The 27,037-nt window shown below is 39.9% G+C and overlaps 1 protein-coding gene and 2 long non-coding RNA genes across 10 annotated transcripts in view; all 3 read right to left on the reverse strand.

The window, feature by feature from the left end:
• The window catches only part of LOC126984664 (phospholipid-transporting ATPase ID-like), a 199,204-nt gene that overhangs the window by 98,149 nt on the left and 74,018 nt on the right, over positions 1-27,037 (reverse strand). For 2 of the 7 annotated variants that reach the window (XM_050838544.1, XM_050838541.1), the window contains exon 1: positions 19,569-20,034. The exons of 4 other annotated variants lie outside the window; for them this stretch is intronic. In XM_050838544.1, coding sequence (XP_050694501.1) covers positions 19,569-20,019 — 451 coding nt within the window. In that variant the 5' untranslated portion in view covers positions 20,020-20,034. Of the gene's footprint in view, positions 1-95; positions 149-19,568; positions 20,035-27,037 lie in introns of those variants that run through there. One more of the 7 variants, XM_050838543.1, reaches the window with a different exon arrangement.
• Positions 17,328-19,306, reverse strand: LOC126984676 (uncharacterized). Its single transcript, XR_007737370.1, has 3 exons — positions 19,074-19,306; positions 17,784-18,810; positions 17,328-17,616 (listed from the first exon to the last, which is right to left on the reverse strand). It is a non-coding gene; the product is annotated as an uncharacterized LOC126984676 (long non-coding RNA).
• LOC126984673 (uncharacterized) lies at positions 23,005-25,239 on the reverse strand. Of its 2 annotated transcripts, none has more exons than XR_007737365.1 (3): positions 23,759-25,239; positions 23,585-23,700; positions 23,005-23,526 (listed from the first exon to the last, which is right to left on the reverse strand). It is a non-coding gene; the product is annotated as an uncharacterized LOC126984673 (long non-coding RNA). The 2 variants fall into 2 exon arrangements; XR_007737366.1 differs by having other exon boundaries at positions 23,585-23,642; positions 23,701-25,239.

The following is a 27,037-nucleotide window of genomic DNA, read 5'->3' on the forward strand; positions in this document are numbered from 1 at the left end:
ATGGTATTACAAGCTCGAGTCGGTTCGGATTCACTTATATAGAGTTAGAATCGAAGTTTTATAATTCTTTGTGGATTTTTAAAGGGATTAATTACACTTGGGCACCGGCACTGTTGAGAGATAGCACACCACTGAATCTCTCTCTCTCTCTCTCACTCACTCACTCACTCACTCTCTCTCACTTTGCTTCCTTTCATATCTTATCTCTGCTCTCTCTCTCTCTCTCTCTCTCTCTCTCTCTCTCTCTCTCTCTCTCTCTCTCTCTCTCTCTCTCTCTCTCTCTCTCTCTCTCTCTCTCTCTCTCTCTCTCTCTCTCTCTCTCTCTCTCTCTCTCTCTCTCTCTCTCTCTCTCTCTCTCTCTCTCTCTAACACACACACACACACACACACACACACACACACACACACACACACACACACACTTTAGAAGGTTCAGGAAGTGGGAAGACCGGTTTTGACTTACTAGTACTTTTTATTTACAGACAGACAGACGAACTACTTACTTACTACATTACTAACGACTGGAAAGAGGAGAAAGAGATGAAAGAAAAAGAGAAGAGAAAGAAGACGAAAAAAAAAAAAAAAAAGAATCAGAGAGCCAGTTAGTGAAAAAGGAAGGACTATTTGATTTCTTTATTGGGTTGCGTTAGGTCAGGTCAGGTCAGGTCAGGTCAGGTTAGGTCAGGTCAGGTTAGGTTAGGTTAGGTTTAGCGTTTGCATATGTAGATTAATCAGAAAGAGAAAGGAATTTGTATAAGATCTTGAAACCTGAGAACCAGTTAGTGAAAGAGGAAGGAGTATTTGATGTCTTTCTTGGGTTGCGTTAATTTAGGTCAGGTCAGGTCAGGTTAGGTCAGGTTAGATTAGGTGTAGCCTTTGCATATATAGATTAATTAAACAGAAAGAGAGAGGAATTTGTATGGAATCTTCAAACCAGAAAGCCAGTTAGTGAAAGTGGAAGGAGTATTTAATTTCTTTCTTAGATTGCGTTAATTTAGGTCAGGTCAGGTCAGGTCAGGTTAGGTTAGATTAGGTGTAGCCTTTGCATATATAGATTAAACAGAAAGGGAAAGGAATTTGTATTGGATCTTGAAACCTGAGAACCAGTTAGTGAAAGAGGAAGGTGTATTTGATGTCTTTCTTAGGTTGAGTTAATTTAGGTCGGGTCAGGTCAGGTCAGGTTAGATTAGGTGTAGCCTTTGCATATATAGATTAATTAAACAGAAAGAGAAAGGACTTTGTATTGGATCTTGAAACCTGAGAACCAGTTAGTGAAAGAGGAGGGAGTATTTAATTTCTTTCTTGGGTTGCGTTAATTTAGGTCAGGTCAGGTCAGGTTAGGTTAGATTAGGTGTACCCTTTGCATATATAGATAAATTAAACAGAAAGAGAAAGGAATTTGTATAAGATCTTCAAACCTGAGAACCAGTTAGTGAAAAAGGAAGGAGTATTTAATTTCTTTCTTAGGCTGCGTTAGGTCAGGTCAGGTCAGGTCAGGTTAGGTGTAGCCTTTGCATATATAGATTAATTAAACAGAAAGAGAAAGGAATTTGTATGGAATCTTCAAACCAGAAAGCCAGTTAGTGAAAAAGGAAGGAGTATTTAATTTCTTTCTTAGGTTGCGTTAGGTCAGGTCAGGTCAGGTCAGGTCAGGTTAGATTAGGTGTAGCGTTTGCATATATTTAGATTAATTAAACAGAGAGAAAGGAATTTGTACGGAATCTTCAAACCAGAAAGCCAGTTATTGAAAGAGGAAGGTGTATTTGATGTCTCTTTAGGTTAGCTCAGGTCAAATCATGTCAGGTTAGGTCAGGTCAGGTCAGGTTAGGAGTAGCATTAGCGTGTATAAACAAAACGGAGTAAAAAAAAAACTAAGATCTTGAAACTAGCGAACAGGTGATACGGGAAGGAATATGCAGGGTTTTTTGGGGGGTTAGGTCAGGTCAGGTCAGGTTAGGTCAGTTTTTTTCCACAACAAAGGAGGCAGCACAAAATAAAAGGAAACAATAAAAAAAAAAGCCCGCTACTCGCTGCTCCTAAAAATAATCCAAAGAGGTGGCCGAGTTAGATTAGGAGTAGCGTTTGCAAGTACAGATGAAACATAAAGAGAGAGGAATATGTATAAGATCAATAGTCGTACATCACGGCAGCAACTATAAATAAAAATTCTCCCGTGGCACTAACAGACTGGGGCCGTCCACTTAAAGACCCCTAAAGAGAACCAACCAACGCTATATGCACCACGTATTAAAGATAAATAGATTGAGAGAGAGAGAGAGAGAGAGAGAGAGAGAGAGAGAGAGAGAGAGAGAGAGAGAGAGAGAGTAATACGCAATCTCTTTTTGGAAAACTTTAGATTAACGTTTGCATGTATAGAAAAAACGGAGAGGGAGGCAAGGCAGTCTTCTTCTTCTTCTTCTTCTTCTTCTTTTTCTTCCTCCTCCTCCTCGTATTTGCATTCTTTCCTTGTTTCTTTCTTCTTCTTCTTCTTCTTCTTCTTTCTCCTCCCCCTCCTCCTCTTTGCATTCTTTCCTTGTTTCTTTCTTCTTCTTCTTCTTCTTCTTCTTCTTCTTCTTCTTCTTCTTCTTCCTTCTCCTCCCCCTCCTCCTCTTTGCATTCTTTCCTTGTTTCTTTCTTTATTTCTTCTTCTTCTTCTTCTTCTTCTTCTTCTTCTTCTTCTTCTTCCTCCTCCTCCTTCTCCTAATCCTTCCCCTCCTCCTCTTTGCATTCTTTCCCTGTTCCTTTGTTTCTTTTTCTTCTTCTTCTTCTTCTTCTTCTTCTTCTTCTTCTCCTCCCTCTTGCTCTTTTTTGCCCCTTCTTTTCTTCCTCCTCAAACTCATATTTCTCTTTCACCTCATTTTTCTTCCCCATTAATACCTCCTCCTCCTCCTCCTCCTCTTCCTCCTCCTCCTCCTCCTTGTTTGCCTCCTCCATTCCAGTTTTTCATATTCCACCGTCTCCTTCTAATGATCTAATCCATATTCTCTTCTTCTACTTCTTCTTCTTCTTCTTCTTCTATTCTTCTTCCGACACCTCCTCCTCCTCCTCCTCCTCCAAAAGCAATAAATATTTTTCTTCTCTCTTCGTCATTGTCCTTTCTGACCTGCTCCTCCTCCTCCTCCTCCTCCTTTTCCTCCTCCTCCTCCTCCTCCAAAAGCAATAAATATTTTTCTTCTCTCTTCGTCATTGTCCTTTCTGACCTCCTCCTCCTCCTCCTCCTCCTCCTCCTCCTCCTCCTCTTCGTCTTTTTTGTCTTTCTGTGTTCCTTTGTTTTCCTCCTCTTCCCCCTCCCCCTCCTCTTCCCCCTCCCCCTCCTCCTCCTCCTCCTCCTCTTCCCCCTCCTCCTCCTCCTCCTCCTCCTCCTCTAATTCATATATCTAACCTAACACTACCACCACACCTACTTTCACCTCCTCCTCCTCCTCCTCCTCCTCCTCCTCCTCTTCCTCCTCCTCCTCCTCCCGACATTCTTGCAGTAATGGAACAGACTAACGCAAGTTCCAGGAGCCAATAAATGTGTGTGTGTGTGTGTGTGTGTGTGTGAGAGAGAGAGAGAGAGAGAGAGAGAGAGAGAGAGAGAGAGAGAGAGAGAGAGAGAGAGAGAGAGAGAGAGAGAGAGAGAGAGAAGAATGGAGGAAAGATGGATAGAAGGATAGAGAGAGAGAAAGAATAAGAGAAGAGGAAGAAAAAGAGGAAAGAAAATTGATGGAGAAAAAGAGAAAGAGGAAGAGAAGAGAGGAAAGGGAAAGGAGGAGGAAAAAAAGGAGAAAAAAGGAGAGAAGAAAAGTGAAGAAGAGAGAAAGGAGGAAAAGAAGAAGACAGTAAAGGAAGGAAGAGGAAGAAAAGAGAACGAAAGGTGTGCGTGTGTTTGTGTGTGTGTGTGTGTGTGTGTGTGTGTGTGTGTGTGTGTGTGTGTGTGTGTGTGTGTGTTCGATCGAGTATGCAACAATGTACGCCAAACACAACAAAACAAAACAATAAACAAACAAACAAGGATGAAAACAAGAGAAAATTTCAGGAAGAAGAAAAAATAAAGAAAAAAATGAGAAATAAAACGACCAATAGAAGGAAGAAGAAGAAGAAGAAGAAGAACAACAACAACAACAAGTAGAAGAAAAAAGAAGACGAAGAAGAAGAAGAAGAGCAGAAAAAAAGAAAAAAATATGAATTACAAGACTAAGAAGGGGAAGAAGGAAGGAAGGAAGGAAGGAAGGAAGAAGAAGAAGAAGAAAATAAAAATAATAACTAATAACATCGAAGCAAAAAAAACAAAGTGGATGATAAACTTGATAAACGAAACAAAAAAAAATATATATAAAAATGGATTAAAGGTTTCAATAGACGTTACAATAAACAGTTAGAACATAAACACCGTGAATAAAGAAACAAATGACGAGCGATATTATGGTTGTAAAGTCACTGATAAATAACTGAATAATCGAAGAGTTAAAGAAAATTATAAACGGACTAAAGGTTTCAATAGACGTTACAATAAAGGGTTAGAATATAAATACCGAGAATAAAGAAACAAATGACGAGCGATATTGAGGTTGTAAAAAAAGTCATTGATAAGTAACTGAATAATGGAAGAGTTAGAGAAAGGAAAGTATAAACGGCGTAAAGGTTTCAATAGACGTTAGAATAAAGGCTTAGAATATAAATACCGAGAATAAAGAAACAAATGACGAACGATATTATGGTTGTAAAAAAAGTCATTGATAAGTAACTGAATAATGGAAGAGTTAGAGAAAGGAAAGTATAAACGGACTAAAGGTTTCAATAGACGTTAGAATAAAGGCTTAGAATATAAATACCGAGAATAAAGAAACAAATGACGAGCGATATTATGGTTGTAAAAAAAGTCATTGATAAGTAACTGAATAATGGAAGAGTTAGAGAAAGGAAAGTATAAACGGCGTAAAGGTTTCAATAAACGTTAGAATAAAGGCTTAGAATATAAACGCCGTGAATAAAGAAACAAATGACGAGCGGTATTATGGTTGTGAAAAAAGTCATTGATAAGTAACTGAATAATGGAGGAGTTAGAGAAAGGAAAGTATAAACGGACTAAAGGTTTCAATAGACGTTACAATAAAGGGTTAGAATATAAATACCGAGAATAAAGAAACAAACGACAAGCGATATTGAGGTTGTAAAGTCACTGATAAATAACTGAATAATGGAAGAGTTTAAGAAAAGTATAAACGGACTAAAACTTTCAATAGACGTTAGAATGAAGGGTTAGAATATAAACGCCGTGAATAAAGAAACAAATGACGAGCGATATTGAGGTAGTAAAAAGTCATTGAAGTTAACTAAATTATCAAAGAGTTAAGGAAAGTATAAACGGCGTAAAACTTTCAATAGACGTTAGAACAGACGATTATAATTATTGATAGACATTAGACAGGACGAAAAAAAAGAAGAAAAAAAGAAAATGAGACGAAACAGTGGAGGAAAAAGTGGAGAGAGAGAGAGAGAGAGAGAGAGAGAGAGAGAGAGAGCATCGACCCAGGGAATAATAAAACATGTAGTGAGTGTACTGCGCATTTTAAGAACGACAACCACCCCGCTACCTCCTTGCGCAGCCCGGCGAGGGTGCGCGAGAATGAGAGAATGATATGACTGTGTGTGTGTGTGTGTGTGTGTGTGTGTGTGAGAGAGAGAGAGAGAGAGAGAGAGAGAGAGAGAGAGAGAGAGAGAGAGAGAGAGAGAGAGAGAGAGAGAAATACGAGGCAAAAAAAAAAAGGACAAAAAGGAGACAAAAAGCAAAAATAAAATAAAAATAAAATAAAATTAGTAAAGGAATAGAGATAAACAAAGGAAAAGATAAAGAGAAAAGATAAAAGCAACGGAAGAAATGAAAACACAAAGCAAATAACAAAGAAAATAACAAAGGAAAGGAGGAAAAAAAAATGAATGAATGAAGAAGAAACGTGAGAAGGAAGGAATGATAAAGACTGACACGGATAAATATAGGGAACACACACACACACACACACACACACACACACACACACAAGATTTATAATATTACCTGAGCAAGCTTATCACCTATGAGGCCCAAGGTTATAATTCACGGCTGCCACAACACCTATAACAACAACAACTACTACTACTACTACTACTATTACAACTACTACTCCATTCTCCTCCTCCTCCTCCTCCTCTCCTACTACTACTACTACTATTACTACTACTACTACTACTACCACTACTATTACCACTACTACTACTACTACCAACACTACTACTACTACTACTACTACTACTACTACTACTACTACTACTACTACTACTACTACTACTACTACTACTACTATTACCACTACTACTACTACTACTACTACTACTACTACTACTACTACTACTACTACTACCACTATTACCACTACTACTACTACTACTACTACTATTACTACTACATGCTACTCCTCCTCCTCCTCCTACTACTACTACTACTACTACTACCACCAATAATAATAACAATAACAATAATAATAACAATAATTTAGATAACAACAGAAGTAAAAAAAAAAAAGAAGATTGCAGACGAAGAATTATCTTTAACTCTCTCTCTCTCTCTCTCTCTCTCTCTCTCTCTCACCCATTAGAGGGAAGAGCACTTAAGATTATTCGAGAGAGAGAGAGAGAGAGAGAGAGAGAGAGAGAGAGAGAGAGAGAGAGAGAGAGCAAGGGTGTGTGTGGGGTCAATATCTGCAGTAATATAACAAACAGGTAGAGAAAAATATAAACAAATAAATAAATAAATAAAACAGGCGATAAAAATCTATGGCGTAATAATTCGCTTTTTTTTCGAGGAGGAGGAGGAGGAGGAGGAGGAGGAGGAGGAGATGGAAGAGGAGGAGGAGGCGAAGGAGGAAAATAAGAAAAGGGGAAGGAAGATGAAATAAATAGAAGAGGAGGAGGAGGAGGAGGAGGAGAGGAAGGAGGAAAATAAGAAAATGGGAAGGAAGATGAAATGAATGGAAGAGGAGGAGGAGGAGGAGGAGGAGGAGGAGGAGGAGGAGGAAGAGAGGAAGGAGAAAAATGAGAGGAAAAGGGGAAGGTGAAGGAGAGAGAGAGAGAGAGAGAGAGAGAGAGAGAGAGAGAAAACAAATAAATTCGACACAATAAAAACAAAAATCCAATAAATTCACGTTTTTTTTTTAAATATGAAAATAATATCTCACACTTACCGAATAAAAACAACAATAATAAAAATAACAACAAGAAGAGTAACAATCCCATTCCCTCCCTTCCTTCTTTCCTTCCTTCCTTCCTTCTATTCCTTCGTTCATCCATCTCATTCCTTCCTTCCTTCCTTCCTTCCTTCTATTCCTTCGTTCATCCATCTCATTCCTTCTTTCATTCCTTCTTTCTCTTATCAATCTGTTATAACTTCCTTCTTTCCCTTTCTTCCTTTCTTTCTTCTTTCTTTTCCCTTCCCTTACTCTCCTTTCCTTCCTTCCTTCCTTCCTTCTCTTTCTTCCTTTATTTATCATCATCATTTTCATCATTTTTTTCTCTCCCTTCCTTCCTTCTTTCCCTTCCCTTACTCTCCCTTCCTTCCTTCCTTCCTTCCTTCCTTCCTTCTCTTTCTTTCTTCCTTTATTTATCATCATCATTTTTTCTCTCCCTTCCTTCCTTCTTTCCCTTCCCTTCCCTTACTTTCCTTTCTCTTCCCTTCCTTTCCTTTCCTTTCCTTTCCCTTCCTTTCCTTTCCTTTCCTCTCCTCTCCTTTCCCTTCCCTTCCTTTCCTCTCCTTTCCTTTCGTTTCCTTCCCTTCCCTTTCCCTTCTCTATTCTTTTCCTTCCTTCCCTTCCTTCTCTCCTTCCTTCTTTACCCCTACTTTTCTCTCCCTCCTTTTTTCTTTTCTCCATTCCTCTTTCTGTCTCATTTCTTCGTTATTTCTTTCCTTCACTTCCCATTTCCTTCATTCTTCTAGTTTCTTTCAATTTCTCTGTATTCCCCCTCCTATTCTTCTATGCTTTTTCTGTCTCTTTCTTTCCTTCCTTTCCTCCTTTCTCTCCTTCCTTCATTCATTCTATCTTTCTTATGTTCTTTCGTTCTTTCTTCCCTCCTTCTCTTTCCTTCTTTCTTCCTTTATCCCTTCTCCTCTTACTTATCATCATCATCGTCATCATCATTTTTTCGCCTTGAACGCACTCATGACGTCACGAGCAGTGGACCAATGGGAGCCTTTGTTGTGGGAGGTGCCAGTGTTACCACAACAGAGGCCCGACCCTGTGTGTGTGTGTGTGTGTGTGTGTGTGTGTGTGTAGGGGAGAGAAAAGAGGGAGAGAGGAAGAATGGATGAGAGGAAGGGATGAAGAAGGAAGGAAGGAAGGAAGGAAGGGATGAACAAGGAAGGAAGGGATGAAGAAGCAAGGAAGGAAGGAAGGAAGGAAGGGATGAACAAGGAAGGAAAGGATGAAAAAGCAAGGAAGGAAGGAAGGAAGGGATGAAGAAGGAAGGAAGGAAGGAAGGAAGGAAGGAAGGGATGAACGAGGAAGGAAGGGATGAAGAAGCAAGGAAGGAAGGAAGGAAAATGAAGGAAGGATGAAGAAGAAGGAAGGAAGGAAGGAAGGAAGGAAGGAAGGAAGGAAGGAGGAAATGAAGGAAAGGGGACGAAAAGGAGGAGGAGGATAAAGAAAGAAACGAAGGAAGGAAAAAGAAAAAAGAAAATGTGTGTGTGTGTGTGTGTGTGTGTGTGTGTGTGTGTGTGTGTGTGTGTGTGTGTGTGTGTGTGTGTGTGTGTGTGTGTGTGTGCGATATTAAAACTCGAGAAGAAAAATGCTAATTGAGAGAGAGAGAGAGAGAGAGAGAGAGAGAGAATGAAGGACAAGAAAGTAATAAAAGCAACACAGAAGAAGAGGAGGAGGAGGAGGAGGAGGAAGACCAAGAGGTTTTCTGTTATCACTTATGAGAACAATAAAATCCCTCTTCCTCCTCCTCCTCTTCTTCCTCCTCCTCCCTTATTTATCACACCTTTCTCTCTCTCCCTTTCCTCCATTCTTCTTTACCTTCTTTCTTTCCTCCCTACTTCCCTCTTTCTCCTTTTTTTCTTCCTTCGTTTATTCTCTCCTTTCCCTCTCTTTCGTCTCTCTTTTTCTATCTTCCTTCCTTTATTCTCTTTCTCTCCTTATCTCTTCTCATTCCCTACTTTTTATACCTTTTTCTCTATTGTTTTCTTTCTTCTCTTCCTTTTTTCCTTCCCTCCTTTCTTCAACCCTTCCCTTTTCTTCTTTCCTTCATCCGTCTGTTTCTTTTCCTTTCTCTCTATTCCTCCCTTCTACTTTTGTTTTTTCTCTCTTCTTTCTTCCTTTTCTCCTTTTCTCTCTCTATTTCAACATGGACATAGGCAAGACCTGGTTTACTAACAGAGTGGTGGATGAGTGGAACAGGCCTGGCAGTCATGTGGTGAGTGAGTGCCAATACTAACAGAGTGGTGGATGAGTGGAACAGGCCTGGCAGTCATGTGGTGAGTGAGTGCCAATACTAACAGAGTGGTGGATGAGTGGAACAGGCCTGGCAGTCATGTGGTGAGTGCCAATACTAACAGAGTGGTGGATGAGTGGAACAGGCCTGGCAGTCATGTGGTGAGTGAGTGCCAATACTAACAGAGTGGTGGGTGAGTGGAACAGGCCTGGCAGTCATGTGGTGAGTGCCAATACTAACAGAGTGGTGGGTGAGTGGAACAGGCCTGGCAGTCATGTGGTGAGTGAGTGCCAATACTAACAGAGTGGTGGGTGAGTGGAACAGGCCTGGCAGTCATGTGGTGAGTGAGTGCCAATACTAACAGAGTGGTGGATGAGTGGAACAGGCCTGGCAGTCATGTGGTGAGTGAGTGCCAATACTAACAGAGTGGTGGGTGAGTGGAACAGGCCTGGCAGTCATGTGGTGAGTGCCAATACGATAGACACATTCAAGAAGAGGTTAGATAAGTTCATGGATGGTGAGGTTAGGTGGGGTTAGGTTCACAGGAGCTGCCTTGTATAGACCAACCGGCCCCTTGAAGACTCCTTACGTTCTTATGTTCTTTCAATTATCCTTTTCTTTTTCCTTTCTTCTACTGTCTTCCCTTTCTCTTGTCTTCCTTTCTTCCCCTTCAACTTCCATTCTCTCCTTTCTCTATCAGGGGTTCAGGGGTTGAGAAACTTGCCATACGAGGAAAGACTCAAATAGTTAAACTTGCATTCTCAAGAAAGGCGAAGGGTGCGTGGAGACATGATCGAGGTTTATAAATGGATGAAGGGCTTTAATAAGGGAGACATTCATAAGGTTTTGCTGGTAAGAGAACCGGGTAGGACACGAAGCAATGGGTTTAAACTGGATAAATTCAGATTCAACAGGGACATAGGCAAAAATTGGTTTATTAACAGGGTGGTGGATGAGTGGAATAGGCTTAGCAGTCATGTGGTGAGTGCCAATACAATTGTCACATTCAAAAATAGATTAGATAAATTCATGTACAGCGATATTAGGTGGGGTTAGATACACGGGAGCTTAGGGTCAAAGGAGCTGCCTCGTACAGGACTACCGGCCTCTTGCAGACTCCTACGTTCTTATGTTCTTATGTTCTTAACTTTCGTTCCTTTCCTTTCATTTCTTTTCTTAACTTTTCTAACTTCTTAACTCCTTTTTTCCTTTGTTTTTTTTCATTTTTCTTTATTTCTTCCTTCTATTTTCATGTTTTTTTTCCTTTCCCTTTTCTTCTTTTCTTCCTTTTCTCTCATATATTCTTTCTCTTCCATTCTCTCCTTTCTCCCTCCTTCATTTCCTTCCTCCCTTCCCTTTTTCTCTACTTCTCCTTTCTTTTTTTCCTTTCCTTCCCTTCTCTTCCATTCTCTCCTTTTTCCCTTCCTTTCCTTTCCTTCCCTTTCTCTTCTATTCTCTCCTTTCTCCCTCCCTTCCCTTCCTTTTTTTCCTTTCCTTTCCTTTCTCTTCCATTCTCTCCTCTCTCCCTCCTTCATTTCCTTCCTCCCTTCCCTTCCTTTTTTCCTTTTCTTTCCTTTCTCCCTCCTTCATTTCCTTCCTCCCTTCCCTTCTCTTCCATTCTCTCCTCTCTCCCTCCTTCATTTCCTTCCTCCATTCCCTTCCTTTTCCCCCTCTTCCTTTCCTTTCCTTCCCTCTTCCTCCCTTCTTCCTTGAACTATGTGGGCGTATCCTCATAAATGAATTACAGATGTGCTTCCTCCTCCTCCTCCTCCTCCTCCTTCTTCTCAAGTGACGTCAGTAACAGTATAAATAACGTTGTATAACACACTATTGACCACTTTTGTCAATGGAAGCAACAATGCCTCTATTAAGAATGCAAATGGTGGTGGTGGTGGTGGTAGTGAGTAGTGGCGATGGAGATAGTGGTATGTGTGTGGGTGGTGATGAGTGATGGTGGTAGTGGTGGTGGAGGTGGTGGTGTGGTGGTGGTGGTGAGAGCATTGGTCACGGTGGTATCACTGGTATGTCAGTTCACCCGAGTCTGAAGTGTGCATTATCGCGCAACGGCACCCTGCAGCTGCACGACGCGCTTGATTTCGTGGATACTGATATGCTAGCCTACACATAGTAAACACCCGTCAGTGTCGAAAATATGCAGGCACCAACAATAAATACCGTCAATTATATATATTTTTTTTCACAACAAAGGAGACAACTCAAGGGCACAAAAAAAGGAAACAACAACAACAAAAGCCCGCTACTCGCTGCTCCCAAAAAAGAATCTAAAGAGGTGGCCGAAAGAGAGGTCAATTTCGGGAGAAGAGTTAATTAGTAATGCCGCAAGTAGCTGTTTTGTCAATATAAAGCCTGCTATTTTTTCTCGGTGGTGGGACAGCTTCAAGACTGCTTAACCTGGTAGCTGCGGGGATCATGTTTCTTAATGGTCCCTCTAAGCGAGAAAAATGAGAAAAATCATCACTCACGCAAACCATTTCATAATATATATCAACGCATTTGTGATCAGTTTATGCATCATCTATTTTGGGGGGTTTATATCATGGCAAAAATGTGGCCCGTCGCTGGTACACGGTAAAGCCACAAATTTGGCCCATTGCTGGTACACGGTAAAGCCACAAATTTGGCCCGTCGCTGCTACACGGTAAAGCCACAAATTTGGCCCGTCGCTGCTACACGGTAAAGCCACAAATTTGGCCCGTCGCTGCTACACGGTAAAGCCACAAATTTGGCCCGTCGCTGCTACACGGTAAAGCCACAAATTTGACCCGTCGCTGCTACACGGTAAAGCCACAAATTTGGCCCGTCGCTGCTACACGGTAAAGCCACAAATTTGACCCGTCGCTGCTACACGGTAAAGCCACAAATTTGACCCGTCGCTGCTACACGGTAAAGCCACAAATTTGGCCCGTCGCTGCTACACGGTAAAGCCACAAATTTGACCCGTCGCTGCTACACGGTAAAACCACAAATTTGGCCCGTCGCTGCTACACGGTAAAGCCACAAATTTGGCCCGTCGCTGCTACACGGTAAAGCCACCAATTTGGCCCGTCGCTGCTACACGGTTAATGGTCATAATCAGCGATCTTGTAAATTAACAAAACATCTAATTGTGACATTACTTATATTTTTAACTCAATCGACAATAAGTGACAGTATTTGTTATTGCTGCCTGCACATTATTGACGCCGACGACTGTTTACAATGCGTAGCCAAGCACACAATCAGTACCCATGAAATCGGACACGCCGTGCGCTTGCAGGTTGCCGTTGCGCGATAATGCTCACTTCAGACTTGGGTGAACCGGCAATAGTGGTTGGTGGTGATGGTGGTGGTGTTGTTGTTGTTGTTGTTGTTGGTGGTGGTGGTGGTGGTGGTCTTGGTATTTTTTTCTATTCTTCCCTTATTTTCCTTTGCACAATTTTTCCTTTGTAATCTATTTTAATTATTTCGTCCTATTTTCCTTTTTTTTATTATCCCTCTGTCTCTCTTCTTTAAGATTATTAGTCTCTTCTTTATCCAGTTTTTCTTGTATCTACTTTTTTTTCTTTTCCTTACCTTTTCTTTTTTGGTAAAGGTTCAGTAAAACTCCGGCGCGTTGATATTGCTCGATTTTCCTCAAAACCTTCACAAAACCCTTTGTATACATATAATACATTTGTATGAAGTGTCGGACAAATGCCACCTGTTTTAGGCTGGTTAGCGATGGTGGTAAACAGGCACATACAAACACTTGTTTTCGTGATGGCGGCAGCCACTGGGAGGTGAGCAGTGTTGCCAGCGATCCGGTTAGCGATGGTACGCTAGGTTAGCGATGGTACGCTTAGTTAGCGATTAGCCCACGCATGTAAGACCAGGTCCACCACGCGTGGTAATTTTTTTCTTCTTCTTTAGAACACGGTACCTAGGTGGCATTTAAATTTTGCGGCGGCGGCACCCCCGTCACCGCGGCCAGCACCAGAGAAGGCGACGCTTTCGTGAATATTATTGTTGGGGGGCATTTGTCCGCCACTTTACACTAATGTATTATATGTATACGAAGGGTTTTGTGAAGGTTTGGGCCGGGTATAGTATTAGGTAGAGGTGCATGTTCTAAATATATAAAAAAAATGTAAAAAACGCGTGGTGGACTTGGTCTCACATTTTTTTTTTTTTTTACGTCGTTGCCTGTTGCGCCGGTAGGCATCTTCCTGGTGGGGCCTGATGGTCGGCCCAGCCCGTTCTGGCGCAGGCGAGTTATATGAGTGGTCTTCCTTGTATTCATGCATGCCCCCCCTCGTTCGTTCTTTCTTGGCTTGCGGCTTCTCCTCTAGAGTCTAGGTGGTGGTCTTCTTTCTGTGGGTAGGGTTTAAGCCACTCAGCCACTCGGACTGAAAATCCGAAAGTGTGTGGGTGGTAGGGTGCGTCGTCATCACGCGCGTCATGTGAGTACGCTACCAGTTCGGCCACCGCCTGCGTGGGCTAATCGCTAACTAAGCGTACCAACGCTAACCTAGCGTACCAACGCTAACCTAGCGTACCAACGCTAACCGGATCGTTGGCAACACTGCTCACCTCCCTATGTCGGCCGCCGCCACCAAAACAAATGTATGTATATGCCTTTCCCCTGCCTACCACCATCGCTAAGCACCCCAAAACAGGTGGCGGTATTTGTCCGCCACTTTTTACTAATGTATTATATGTATACAAAGGGTTTTGTGAAGGTTTGGAAGAAAATAGACCAAAATTAAGGCGCCGGAGCTATACTGAACCTTTACTTTTTTCTTTTTGCCTATTTTTTTCACCCTATTTTCCCTACATCATTCCCTTGCTAGTTATTCTTCCTTCATTAGCTTTATTTTCGTCCATTATTTCATCATTTTCTTCTTTACTTCCTTATAAGCTTGGAATATATGAAGATCTTTTACTGTTTTTTTTTCTCTTTTTTTTTTTTTTCTTTGTGATAACATCTTGCATAGTGCAATTTATTACAAATATGTCGATGAGCGGGCAACGGCCCGCCGCTGGGTCTCTCTCTCTCTCTCTCTCTCTCTCTCTCTCTCTCTCTCTCTCACCTCCTAGGAAAACTGATCGAATGCCTCAAAATATTCAACGGTTATGCGAAGGCGGACAAATTCCACCTTCTTTATGATCGGCGACACGTTCCGAGCGAGATATAATGCCACGAAATTCCAACGTCAACAAGCAAATTCAGACTGCGCCAAATTTTTCTTCGCCAACATTGTAGTGCGATAATGGAATAAACTCCCGCCTCCTGTAGTCCAGTGTAACACGACTGACTCCTTTAAAAACAAGCTTGATCGACACTTCCTTCAACTTAATATTCACTAAAGTAAAGTCATGGTGGGATTTGATTTCATATAATTTCACTTAGGTTCAATGACATACCCCCTATATAGTCTGGGCGATAGGGTCTGTGTGGTCTGAATATCTATGTAAATCTATGTAAAAATCTCTCTCTCTCTCTCTCTCTCTCTCTCTCTCTCTCTCTCTCTCTCTCTCTCTCTCTCGGGTCTGTGTGGTCTGAATATCTATGTAAATCTATGTAAATCTCTCTCTCTCTCTCTCTCTCTCTCTCTCTCTCTCTCTCTCTCTCTCTCTCTCTCTCTCTCTCTCTCTCTCTCTCTCTCTCTCTCTCTCTCTCTCTCTCTCTTACACCCAAACACACCCACACACACTCACACACACACACACACACACACACACACAAATCGAAAATCACTCACACATTGCAAATGAACGATGCTTTCCGAAAAAATATATATAAAAAAATCTCCAATACGTGAAAATAGAATCATAAAATAAGACGCAAAATCAATGAGAGAGAGAGAGAGAGAGAGAGAGAGAGAGAGAGAGAGAGAGAGAGATTTACATAGAAAATCAGACCACACAGACCCCATGGTCCAGACTTGGTGGTCTGTCCTTAAACCTAAGTGATTTTACATTAATCAGAAGACTCCAAAACGTTGCATTTCTACTCTAGTTGATATTAAGTTGAAGGAAGTGACGGTCGAGCTTATTTTTGAAGGAGTCTAATCGTGTTACACTGGACCACTGACGGTGGAAGCTTATTCCATTCTCGCACTACAACGTTGGTGAAGAAAAATTTGGTGCAGTCTGAATTTACTTGTCTACATCTGAGTTTTACGCCATTGTTCCTCGTGCGCAAAGTGTCATCGATCATAAACAATGTTGATCTGTCTACATTCGTGAAACCATTAAGTATTTTAAAACATTCGATCAGTTTTCCTCGGAGGCGACGTTTCTCAAGAGAGAACATGTTAAGGGTAGAAAGCCTTTCTTCGTAGGATTTGTTGCGCAAGGAAGGGATCATTTTCGTTGCCCGACGCTGAACACCTTCTAATTTAGCAATATCCTTTGCATGGTGGGGAGACCAAAACTGTACCGCATATTCCAAGTGGGGTCTGACTAAACTGTTGTAGAGCGGGAGTATTACATCTTTATTCTTGAATACAAAGTTTCTTTTAATGAAGCCCATCATTCTGTTCGCTTTATTTGCTGCATCGATGCATTGCTGTGAGAATTTGAGGTTTGACGCGATTTTGACCCCCAAGTCTTTGACGCATTGAACGCTTTTGAGTTTAACGCCGCGCATTTCGTATTCGAACTTCTTATTCCTCGTTCCAACTTGAAGGACCTGGCACTTGTCTACGTTAAAGGGCATCTCCCATCTATCCGACCAAGCTGAAATTTTGTGCAAATCCTCTTGGAGGCTTTGCCTGTCTTCGTCAGTGAGAACCGAGTTGCCAATCTTTGTGTCGTCTGCAAATTTACTAATGCGGTTATTGAGTCCAACATCCACGTCGTTGATGTAAATAATGAAGAGCACTGGGCCAAGAACCGAGCCCTGAGAGACGCCACTAGTGACAGAGAGAAATTCGTGTAAATATCGTTCATCTCTCTCTCTCTCTCTCTCTCTCTCTCTCTCTCTCTCTCTCTCTCTCTCTCTCTCTCTCTCTACTTCCTTTTCTTGTATTTTGTCACCTTAAAATGTGTGCCCCTTCCCTCCATAACTTGTGCCCATTTCATTGTACACAAGTTTATCATAGTTTTGCTTCTTCTTTTCTTATCCTTCTTTCTTCTCTTTCACAGTGTTATTTTTTCTTTCATTATTTCTCGTCATTTCCTTCCTTTTCATTATATTCCCATGTCCTACAGTACACTCTCTCTCTCTCTCTCTCTCTCTCTCTCTCTCTCTCTCTCTCTCTCTCTCTCTCTCTCTTCCAAAGTATTTTTCTCTCTCTTCCTCGTCACTTACTCATTATTGGGTTAAACCAAAGTATGTACGTATGTTTGTAATATATTCATACACGCTCTGGTAATATTTCAATGGTTTCTGATTTACAAAAGAGTGAATTTGTGGATTAATAAGCGCTCACAAAATCCCTGTCCCAAGTTAAATTGAAAGTAATACTCGTCATGTAAGTTATGCCTCCATGAAATATACGTAAATAGATAAATATGAGAGTTCACAAAGTCACAAGCGACGTTACCTGTTTTTTCGCAAGAGAAAATATGCATAAGTAATGAATCTGATACCCACAACAAGGCGCGGGCTGCTGCCAGACGCACGATCGTATCACGTGACGCAACGTTGCCAGATTGTCTTACTCAGCCTCTTATTTTTACCGACTTCCGACCCAAAAACTGCCTCGTGGACCCCAAAAAGGAGATTCACTTATAATTATCGTTAAAATAGTTAATTCCTGATGTTTCTTGCCAAGAGTTAGGCGTCAAACACCGGTAAATACTATGCTGAGTACGATAATCTGGCAACGGAAGTTTGAATGTGATACGCTAATGCGAGAGAGAGAGAGAGAGAGAGAGAGAGAGAGAGAGAGAATGGAGGCTAATGGTTGTCCACTTAAACCTTGACCCAAATCCCACAACTGGAGACGAGATGTGGCAGCGTGGTACGGAAGGAAAGACCCCCGCAGAATCCCCACAAACCGCCAGTTCCTCCTGGATTGACTATAATGCGAGGAACATGCCTGCACATACATCGAAAAAGGTAGACAGACACCCATGCATGAATAGGCTGAAGGACAAGGCAACACTCCATCCCAGTAGTCACAGCCATGGAGACGAAAATCATGGGAAGCGAATGTAAAAAGTGGTGAGATTGAAGCGGAACAGAACCTTCACGTGTCGGTCCCAAGAAACACAAGTAACGGCCCTTCCCAACCACACCCAGACCCAGCACACTTTGCCTACAGTGACTGGGGAAGCGCACCCACACCCAGAATGTAGAATGGCAAGCAAATCAAGCCGTCAACCAGCTTTTCGCGCTTGGAGAGGAACAGAACCTTCACGTGTCTGTCCCAAGAAACACAAGTAACGGCCCTTCCCAAGCACACCCAGACCCAGCATACTTTGCCTACAGTGACTGGGGAAGAGCACCCACACCCAGAATGTAGAATGGCAAGCAAATCAGGGCCCATACTTATAAAGCTAACACTTTGTCTCAGGCTCGTCTTAAGAGCCCAAACAGGCCCTGTGGAGCCCTATATCCTGGGTGTTCATCTGTGACGCGGCGCGAGTAGCTAAAGTTGGTCCGAGGCAGGCATAAATCCTAGCTGGGTCTTCGTCTGAGGCAGCGACCTTCAACTGTAAACATTGCCGGGTGTTGCCAGACAGCCAGCGTGCCTCATCAAATCGTTTTACATTCAAACGCTCACTATAGTCTTACAAAACCCTATTATAATGGATATAATGTACTTCTATTCAATACTTTCACCATTTTAAGGTATTCTTACCCATTAATTTTCATATGAAATAACTGATCTCGCCGTTGTTAGCAATTTTACATTCCCCACTCCCCGTGGAGGCTGGACCCCCGGCTAGGGTGCACACTCACCTCTGAGGCGAGACGTGAGTCAAACGCCTAAATTCTTTATAAGTATGGGCCCCGGCAGTCAACCAGCTTTTCGCGCCTGGCCGCAGTTGTATAAAATATGAACGTATTTTCATATTCTGATGCTGTTGTTTATTCAGTGCACACAATAAAAAGAATACATACACACACTTGAGTACCATCCGTCTGTCTCTTTCGCTCACTCACTCACTCCCTCTCCCACTCACCATGTTGCTGTGACGACCTCGATACCAAGAACAAATTAAACAGCCTCGCATAACGTATTTTCGTATTCTGATTCTGTTGTTTATTCAGTGCACACAAGAAAAAGAATATACACACACACTTGAATAACATTTCTATTATATCTGTCTATCTTTCACTCACTCATTCACTCGTTGGTATTTTCACATTCTGCGTCTAATTTCATTCTATTTCCACTCAATAATATCATAAAAAACAAACCTTCTATCATTAGCCTACACTTGTCAAGCTCATTAACCTCTCCTATGTCTAAACCGAGAACAAGTTAAACAGCCTCGCATGACGTATTTTCATATTGATTCTCTTGTTTATTCAGTGTTTTGTACAAGAAAAAGAATACATAAATACACTTGAATACCATCTCTATCTGTCTATCTTTCACTCACTCACTCACTCGTTGGTATTTTCACATTCTGCGTCTAATTTCATTGTATTTCTGCTCAATAATATCATAAAAAACATACCTTTCATCATTAACCTACACTTGTCAAGCTCATTAACCTCTCCCACTCACCATGTTCCTGTGATGACGTCTAAACGGAGAACAAGTTAACAGCCTCCAATAACGTATTTTCATATTCTGATTCTCTTGTTTATTCAGTGTTTTGTACAAGAAAAAGAATACATAAATACACTTGAATAACAGCGAACAGCGAGTAGCGGGCTTTTTTTTTTTCGGACTTTTTATTGCCCTTGAGCTGTATCCTCTAATGTAAATAATAAATAAATAAATAAATAAATAAATCTATATCTTTCACTCACTCACTCCTCCCACTCACCATGTTGCTTTATTCAGTGTTTTGTACAAGAAAAAGAATACATAAATACACTTGAATAACAGCGAACAGCGAGTAGCGGGCTTTTTTTTTTTGGACTTTTTATTGCCCTTGAGCTGTATCCTCTAATGTAAATAATAAATAAATAAATAAATAAATAAATCTATATCTTTCACTCACTCACTCCTCCCACTCACCATGTTCCTGTGATGACGTCGAAACCGAGAACAAATTAAAGAGTCTCGCATAGATAGAAAACGGGCGTTGGGGCTTCACTCCCTTAGCGGACGAAGAAGATGGAAAGGAGGCTGCCAACTTGGGCGGCTTGTCGGGGGGGAGACTCTTAGAATGCGGGAGATTGGAGGCATTGAGCGTCTCCACCCACCCCTCCACCACCTTCTCCTTCAACCTGGCGCTGTTGCTGGTGGAGGTGGCCGATCGAGAGAGGTGGTATTGGTGGTAGTTATTATTGTGGTGGAGGAGATGGTGGTTGTTGTTGTTGTTGTTGAGCGTGGTGGTGGTGGAGGTGGTGGTGATGGTGGTGGAGGTGGTGGAGGTGGTGATGCTGCGTTTGCGGACATTTCGACTTCTTTCTTCCACTAATTCAAGGACTTCCAATTCAAAGTCTTCGATAATTGTGGGCGCCATGTTTTTTTTTTTGTTTTTGTTTTTTGTTTTTTTTACCGCTAAGGAGACAGTTCAAGGGCGTAAAGAAAAAAAAAGAAGAAAAAAAAAAGCCCGCTACTTACTGCTCCTGAATAGAAGTTAAAGGAGTGTCCAAAAAGTGAGGTAAAGATTGGATAGACAGAGAGATAGACAGACGGATTGATAGATAGATATAAAGATTGATGGATGGATAGATATATAGATAGAAAAATAACTAAATAGACAGACGGATTGATAGATAGATATAAAGATTGATGGATGGATAGATATACAGATAGAAAAATAACTAAATAGACAGACGGATTGATAGATAGATATAAAGATTGATGGATGGATAGATATACAGATAGAAAAATAACTAAATAGACAGACGGATTGATAGATAGATATAAAGATTGATGGATGGATAGATATACAGATAGAAAAATAACTAAATAGACAGACGGATTGATAGATAGATATAAAGATTAATGGATGGATAGATAGATATATATAGAATAATAACTAAATAGATTAACAGACACAGAGATAGACAGACGGATTGATAGATAGATATAAAGATTGATGGATGGATAGATATAGAAATAGAAAGACAACTAAATAGATTGACAGACAGAGAGATAGACAGACGGATTGATAGATAGATATAAAGATTGATGGATGGATAGATACAGAGATAGAAAGAAAACTAAATAGATAGACAGACAGAGATAGATCAATAGACAGATACAGATTAAAATGTTATGTATGTATGTATATGTGTGTAGAGAGATAGATAGATAGATAGATAGACAGATAGATAGACTTAAAAATGAAAAATCAAGAAGTTAGATGAATTTTAAGCTGATGAAATACAAGAAAAGGAATGCAGGAGAGAGAGAGAGAGCACCCCTCCTAACCCCACCTCCACCAAAAGTCCACAAGCTTAATCAGTCTTTCTCTCGTTCCACTTTTCATTCCACTCTTCCTTCCACTTTTCATTTTTCTTAGTCCTTCATTTCCTTATCCTCTTCCTCGTCTTCGCCATCCTTTCTTCTTCTTCTTCTTCTTCTTCTTCTTCTTCCTCCTCCTCCTTCCCTCTATTCCACCCTTCGTCTATTTCCTAAAAGTATGACGCATCGTTGACTGAATGATTTAGGAGTGACCTTTTCAGATACCGCAGGACCTTTGGACACTGTAGTTCACGGCGCCCTTCCTTGTAGTCATGGGGAGGGGCGGGAAGGGAAGGGAAGGGATGGGATGGGATGGAGAGGGACGGGACAGGATGGGAAGGGAAGGGATGGTATGCGAATGGTATTGACAAGGAAGAGGAAGGAGGGGAGGGAAGGGAAGAGATGGGAAGGAAAGTGATGGGAAGGAGAGGGTGAGGAAGGGAAGAGAAGGGAAGGAAAGGGTAGGTAAGGAAAGGGAAGGAAAGGGATGGTATGCGAATGGTATTGACAAGGAAGAGGAAGGTGGGTAGGGAAGGGAAGAGATGGGAAGGAAAGTGATGGGAAGGAGAGGGTGAGGAAGGGAAGGGAAGGGAAGCGAAGTGATGGGAAGGAAAGGCAGGGGAAGGGACAGGGATATGAAGCGAATGAGAGACAAGGGGACAGGAAGGGAATGGAAGGGTTGGGATAGATAGGGATGGGGAGGGAAGGGAAGGGAAGAGATGGGATGGGAAGGGAAGGGAAGGGAGGGGATAAGAAGGGAAGGGAAGGGAAGGGAAGGGATGGGAAGGGAAGGGAAGGGAAGGGATAGGAAGGGAAGGGAAGGAAGGGGATAAGAAGGGAAGGGAAGGGAAGGGAAGGGAGGGGATAAGAAGGAAAGGGAAGGGAAGGGAAGCCAAGACATGGGAATGGAAGGGAGGGGAAGGGAAGCGAAGGAAAGGAAGGGAAGAGAAGAATAAAAAAACAGAAAAAGGGAAGGGACGAAAAAGTGATGGGAAGGGAAGGCAACGAAAGGGATGGGATAGAGAAAAGAAGAAAAGATGCATTATAAGTCTCTCCCTCTCTCTCTCTCTCTCTCTCTCTCTCTCTCTCTCTCTCTCTCTCTCTCTCTCTCTCTCTCTCTAGTGACCGCAAACTTTTTCACAACACCCTAATTCCACCGAGAGAGAGAGAGAGAGAGAGAGAGAGAGGTCGATATAAGGCTCTAGTACTAGCAATATAAACATTCTGGAGTCTCCTAGCAACGACTCTCTCTCTCTCTCTCTCTCTCTCTCTCTCTCTCTCTCTCTCTCTCTCTCTAACAATTCAATAAACATTAGCACAAAATGTTTACGGTCGTGATAAACATTTGATTTTTAGTGTGTGTGTGTGTGTGTGTGTGTGTGTGTGTGTGTGTGTGTGTGTGTGTGTGTGTGTGTATGTGTGTGTGTGTGTGTGTGTGTGTGTGCGCCTTTCCATTATTAACCCACATGCATTATTTCCGCTCACACTTGTCACGCACGCACACACACACACACACACACACAAATATACAAACAAATATACATGCTTACACACACACACACACACACACACACACACACACACACACACACACACACACACACACACACACACACACACAACAGCACACACACACACACACACACACACACACACACATTCACACACACACACACACACACACACACACACACACACACACACACACACACACACACACACACACAAACTCACAAAAATCATAATATTCTCAGAAGCACCTGTGTGTGTGTGTGTGTGTGTGTGTGTGTGTGTGTGTAGGTCGATGAAGTGTAGCTCTAGGTTACTGGTACACACACACACACACACACACACACACACACACACACCATGCACATAAACACCTTGAAAGCGCGTTTTAAAGACAAAGGAAAGGCAAATACTCCATTCTGACTAATCTACAAGTATATAAATTCGTGTGTATGGTGTTATTGCACACACACACACACACACAAAAAAAAAAAAAATAAATAAATAAATAAAATAAAATAAAATAAAAATATTCTAGCCCAACCTTCAATAACAAATTTCTGGATATCTCCCCTTAGTGTGTGTGTGTGTGTGTGTGTGTGTGTGTGTGTGTGTGTGTGTGTGTGTGTGTGTGTGTGTGTTGATCTTAAGCAGAACACCGTAATTTTTTTTTTTTTCTTTTTCTAATCAATCCATTATTTTTTTCTTATTCTCTTTATCATTTATTTTCTTGTATATTCACTTGTTTATTATTATTATTATTATTATTATTATTATTATTATTATTTATCTATTATCGTTATTCTATTGTATCTTTTTTTCTCTTTTTTTTCTTATTATTATTCATTTTGCGTTAATTTTCAAGTCAAAGAAATTTCATGTTTTTTTTCTTCTTTTTTTTCCTTTGCTTAGTTTTCTACAAATTCTTAGTTTTTTTTCACCATTTATTTATATTATTTTTTCATTTCCCTTAATATTTCGTTGGTATCTTTACATTCTGCGTCTATTTTCATTCTATTTCTGCTCAATAATATCGCAAACACCAAACCTTTTATCATTGTCTATTTTCACTCTATTTCTGCTCAATAATATCGCAAACACCAAACCTTTTATCATTGTCTATTTTCATTCTATTTCTGCTCAATAATATCGTAAACACCAAACCTTTTATCATTGTCTATTTTCATTCTATTTCTGCTCAATAATATCGCAAACACCAAACCTTTCATCATTGTCTATTTTCATTATATTTGTGCTCAATAATATCGTAAACACCAAACCTTTCATCATTACAGTTGTCAAGCTCATCAACTTTCTCCATCTTTTAATGCTTTTTTTTTCGTTTCTTTCAGTGTTATTTAATCTCAGTAACATCGTGACAACCAAACCTTTCATTATTACAGTTGTCAAGCTCATCAACTTTTACTCTGGTTTCTGGTGACATTCTCCATCCTGTAATGTTTTCTTTTTTTCGTTTCTTTCAGTGTTATTTAATCTCAGTAACATCATGACAACCAAACCTTTCATTATTACAGTTGTCAAGCTCATCAACTTTTACTCTGGTTTCTGGTGACATTCTCCATCCTTTAATGCTTTTATTTTTTCGTTCCTTTCAGTGTTATTTAATCTCAGTAACATCATAAAAAACAAACCTTTCATTATTACACTTGTGAAGCTCATCAACTTTTACTCTGGTTTCTGGTGACATTCTCCATCCTGTAATGTTTTCTTTTTTTCGTTTCCTTCAGTGTTATTTAATCTCAGTAACATCGTGACAACCAAACCTTTCATTATTACACTTGTCAAGCTCGTTAACTTTATTTTTTTATTCTGGTTCCTGGTAATATTTTCCGTCTTTTAGTGTTTTTTTTTTTGTTGTTTTTTGTTGTTGTTTCCTTCAGTTCTATTTTATCTCAGTAATATCAAACAAACTATACTTTTTTTTTAATCATTATTGGTAATTGCACTTATTCTCTCACTTTTCAAATTTCTCCTTTTTTTTCTTTTTCCTTCCTTTTCTTTTTCTCCTCCGTTGCTAATTATTTCTTCGATAACTTTTATTTTTTTCTTTATTTAATTCTTCTTTCCTTACTTTTTTCCTCTTTATTTCAGCTTTCAACTTTCTCCTTTTTCCTTCCTTTTCTTTTTCTCCTCCGTTGCTAATTATTTCTTCTATAACTCTCCATTTTTTTCTTTATTTAATTCTTCTTTCCTTCCTTTTTTCCTTTTTTCAACTTTCTCTTTTTCCTTTCTTTTCTTTTTCTCCTCTGTTGCTAATTATTTCTTCTATAACTTTTCTTTTTTTTTTCTTTATTTAATTTTTCTTTCCTTACTTTTTTCCTCTTTTTTTCAACTTTCTCTTTTTCCTTCCTTTTCTTTTTCTCCTCTCCGTTGCTAATTATTTCTTCTATAACTTTTCTTTTTTTTCTTTATTTAATTCTTCTTTCCTTCCTTTTTTCCTTTTTTTCAACTTTCTCTTTTTCCTTCCTTTTCTTTTTCTCCTCCGTTGCTAATTATTTCTTCTATAACTCTTCTTTTTTTTTAATTCTTCTTTCCTTACTTTTTTCCTCTTTTTTTCAGCTTTCTCTTTTTCCTTCCTTTTCTTTTCCTCCTCTGTTGCTAATTATTTCTTCGATAACTTTTCTTTTTTTCTTTATTTAATTCTTTTTTCCTTACTTTTTTCCTCTTTTTTTCAACTTTCTCTTTTTCCTTCCTCTTCTTTTTCTCCTCCGTTGCTAATTATTTCTTCTATAACTCTTTTTTTTTTTATTTAATTCTTCTTTCCTTACTTTTTTCCTCTTTTTTTCAACTTTCTCTTTTTCCTTCCTTTTCTTTTTCTCCTCTCCGTTGCTAATTATTTCTTCTATAACTTTTCTTTTTTTCTTTATTTAATTCTTCTTTCCTTACTTTTTTCCTTTTTTTCAACTTTCTCTTTTTCCTTCCTTTTCTTTTCCTCCTCTCCGTTGCTAATTATTTCTTCTATAACTTTTCTTTTTTTCTTTATTTAATTCTTCTTTCCTTACTTTTTTTCCTCTTTTTTCAACTTTCTTTTCCTTCCTTTTCTTTTTCTCCTCCGTTGCTAATTATTTCTTCTATAACTCTTCTTTTTTTTCTTTATTTAATTCTTCTTTCCTTCCCTTTTTCCTCTTTTTTTCAGCTTTCATCTTTCTCTTTTTCCTTCCTTTTCTTTTTCTCCTCTCCGTTGCTAATTATTTCTTCTATAACTCTTCTTTTTTTCTTTATTTAATTCTTCTTTCCTCTTTTTTTCAACTTTCTCTTTTCCCTTCCTTTTCTTTTTCTCCTCTCCGTTGCTAATTATTTCTTCTATAATTTATCTTTTTTTCTTTATTTAATTTTTCTTTCCTTCCTTTTTCCTCTACTGTCTGCGTCTCTAACTCTTCTCCCTCTCTTCTTCTTTATATTTGCATTTCGTTTTATTATAAGTTCTTTTGCGTTCTATTTCAGATTGTTATAAGCCTTCTTTTATTATTATTATTATTATTATTATTATTAATTCTCCCAGTACCTCCATCCCTCCTCCTCCTCCTCCTCCTTCTTTATCTCACTATTTTGTTTTTTGTTTCCTCCATTTTCTTTCTTTTTCTCTTTTTTTCCTTTCTTCCTTCATCCCCCACTCCCCCCCGTCCCTCCTCTTCCTCCTCCTCCTCCTCCTCCTTCTTGTTTTTTTTTCACTTTTCTCCAGGTCTCCATCTTTTATTTTTTGTTTTCTAGTAGTAGTAGTAGTAGTAGTAGTAGTAGTAGTAGTAGTAGTAGTAGTAGATGTAGTAGTAGTTATTGCATTTACTTTTCTTTCTTTATTCTTCTATGGCAAGGCTTTTTCTAACTCTTTTCCTTCTCTTTTCATTCACATCTATTTTCATTCTCATTTGTGTTTTTCTTTCATTCCTCTTTTTCATTATCTCATTACATTCTCTTTTGATTTTTTTCCTTTTTCTCTTTTCTTTATTTCCTTTTCAGAGTTTTCTTTCTTCCTAATTTCTCTTCGTCAATCCATTTATCCAATTTCTCGTGTTTCATTATTTTCTTTCTTTCTAATTTCTCTTCGTCAATCATTTATCAAGTTCCTCATAGTTAGCCATCTTCTCCCTTCTTCATCCATCCTTCCTTCCTTCTTTATCATCTTGTTCCCATCATTTTCTTTCTTTCTAATCTCTCTTCGTCAATCATTTATCAAGTTCCTCATAGTTACCCATCTTCTCCCTTCTTCACCCATCCTTCCTTCCTTCTTTATCATCTTGTTCCCATCATTTTCTTTCTTTCTAATCTCTCTTCGTCAATCATTTATCAAGTTCCTCATAGTTACCCATCTTCTCCCTTCTTCATCCATCCTTCCTTCCTTCTTTATCATCTTGTTCCCATCATTTTCTTTCTTTCTAATCTCTCTTCGTCAATCATTTATCAAGTTTCTCATAGTTACCCATCTTCTCCCTTCTTCATCCATCCTTCCTTCCTTCTATAATCTTGTTCTCTTTTTTTCTTTCTTTCGTCCATATTGACCTATCGGGGGCTCTCAAAGGTCATGTGATTTTCGCAGACCA

This window comes from Eriocheir sinensis, chromosome 57 (assembly GCF_024679095.1).
Source record: "Eriocheir sinensis breed Jianghai 21 chromosome 57, ASM2467909v1, whole genome shotgun sequence".
Lineage (NCBI taxonomy): Eukaryota > Metazoa > Arthropoda > Malacostraca > Decapoda > Varunidae > Eriocheir > Eriocheir sinensis.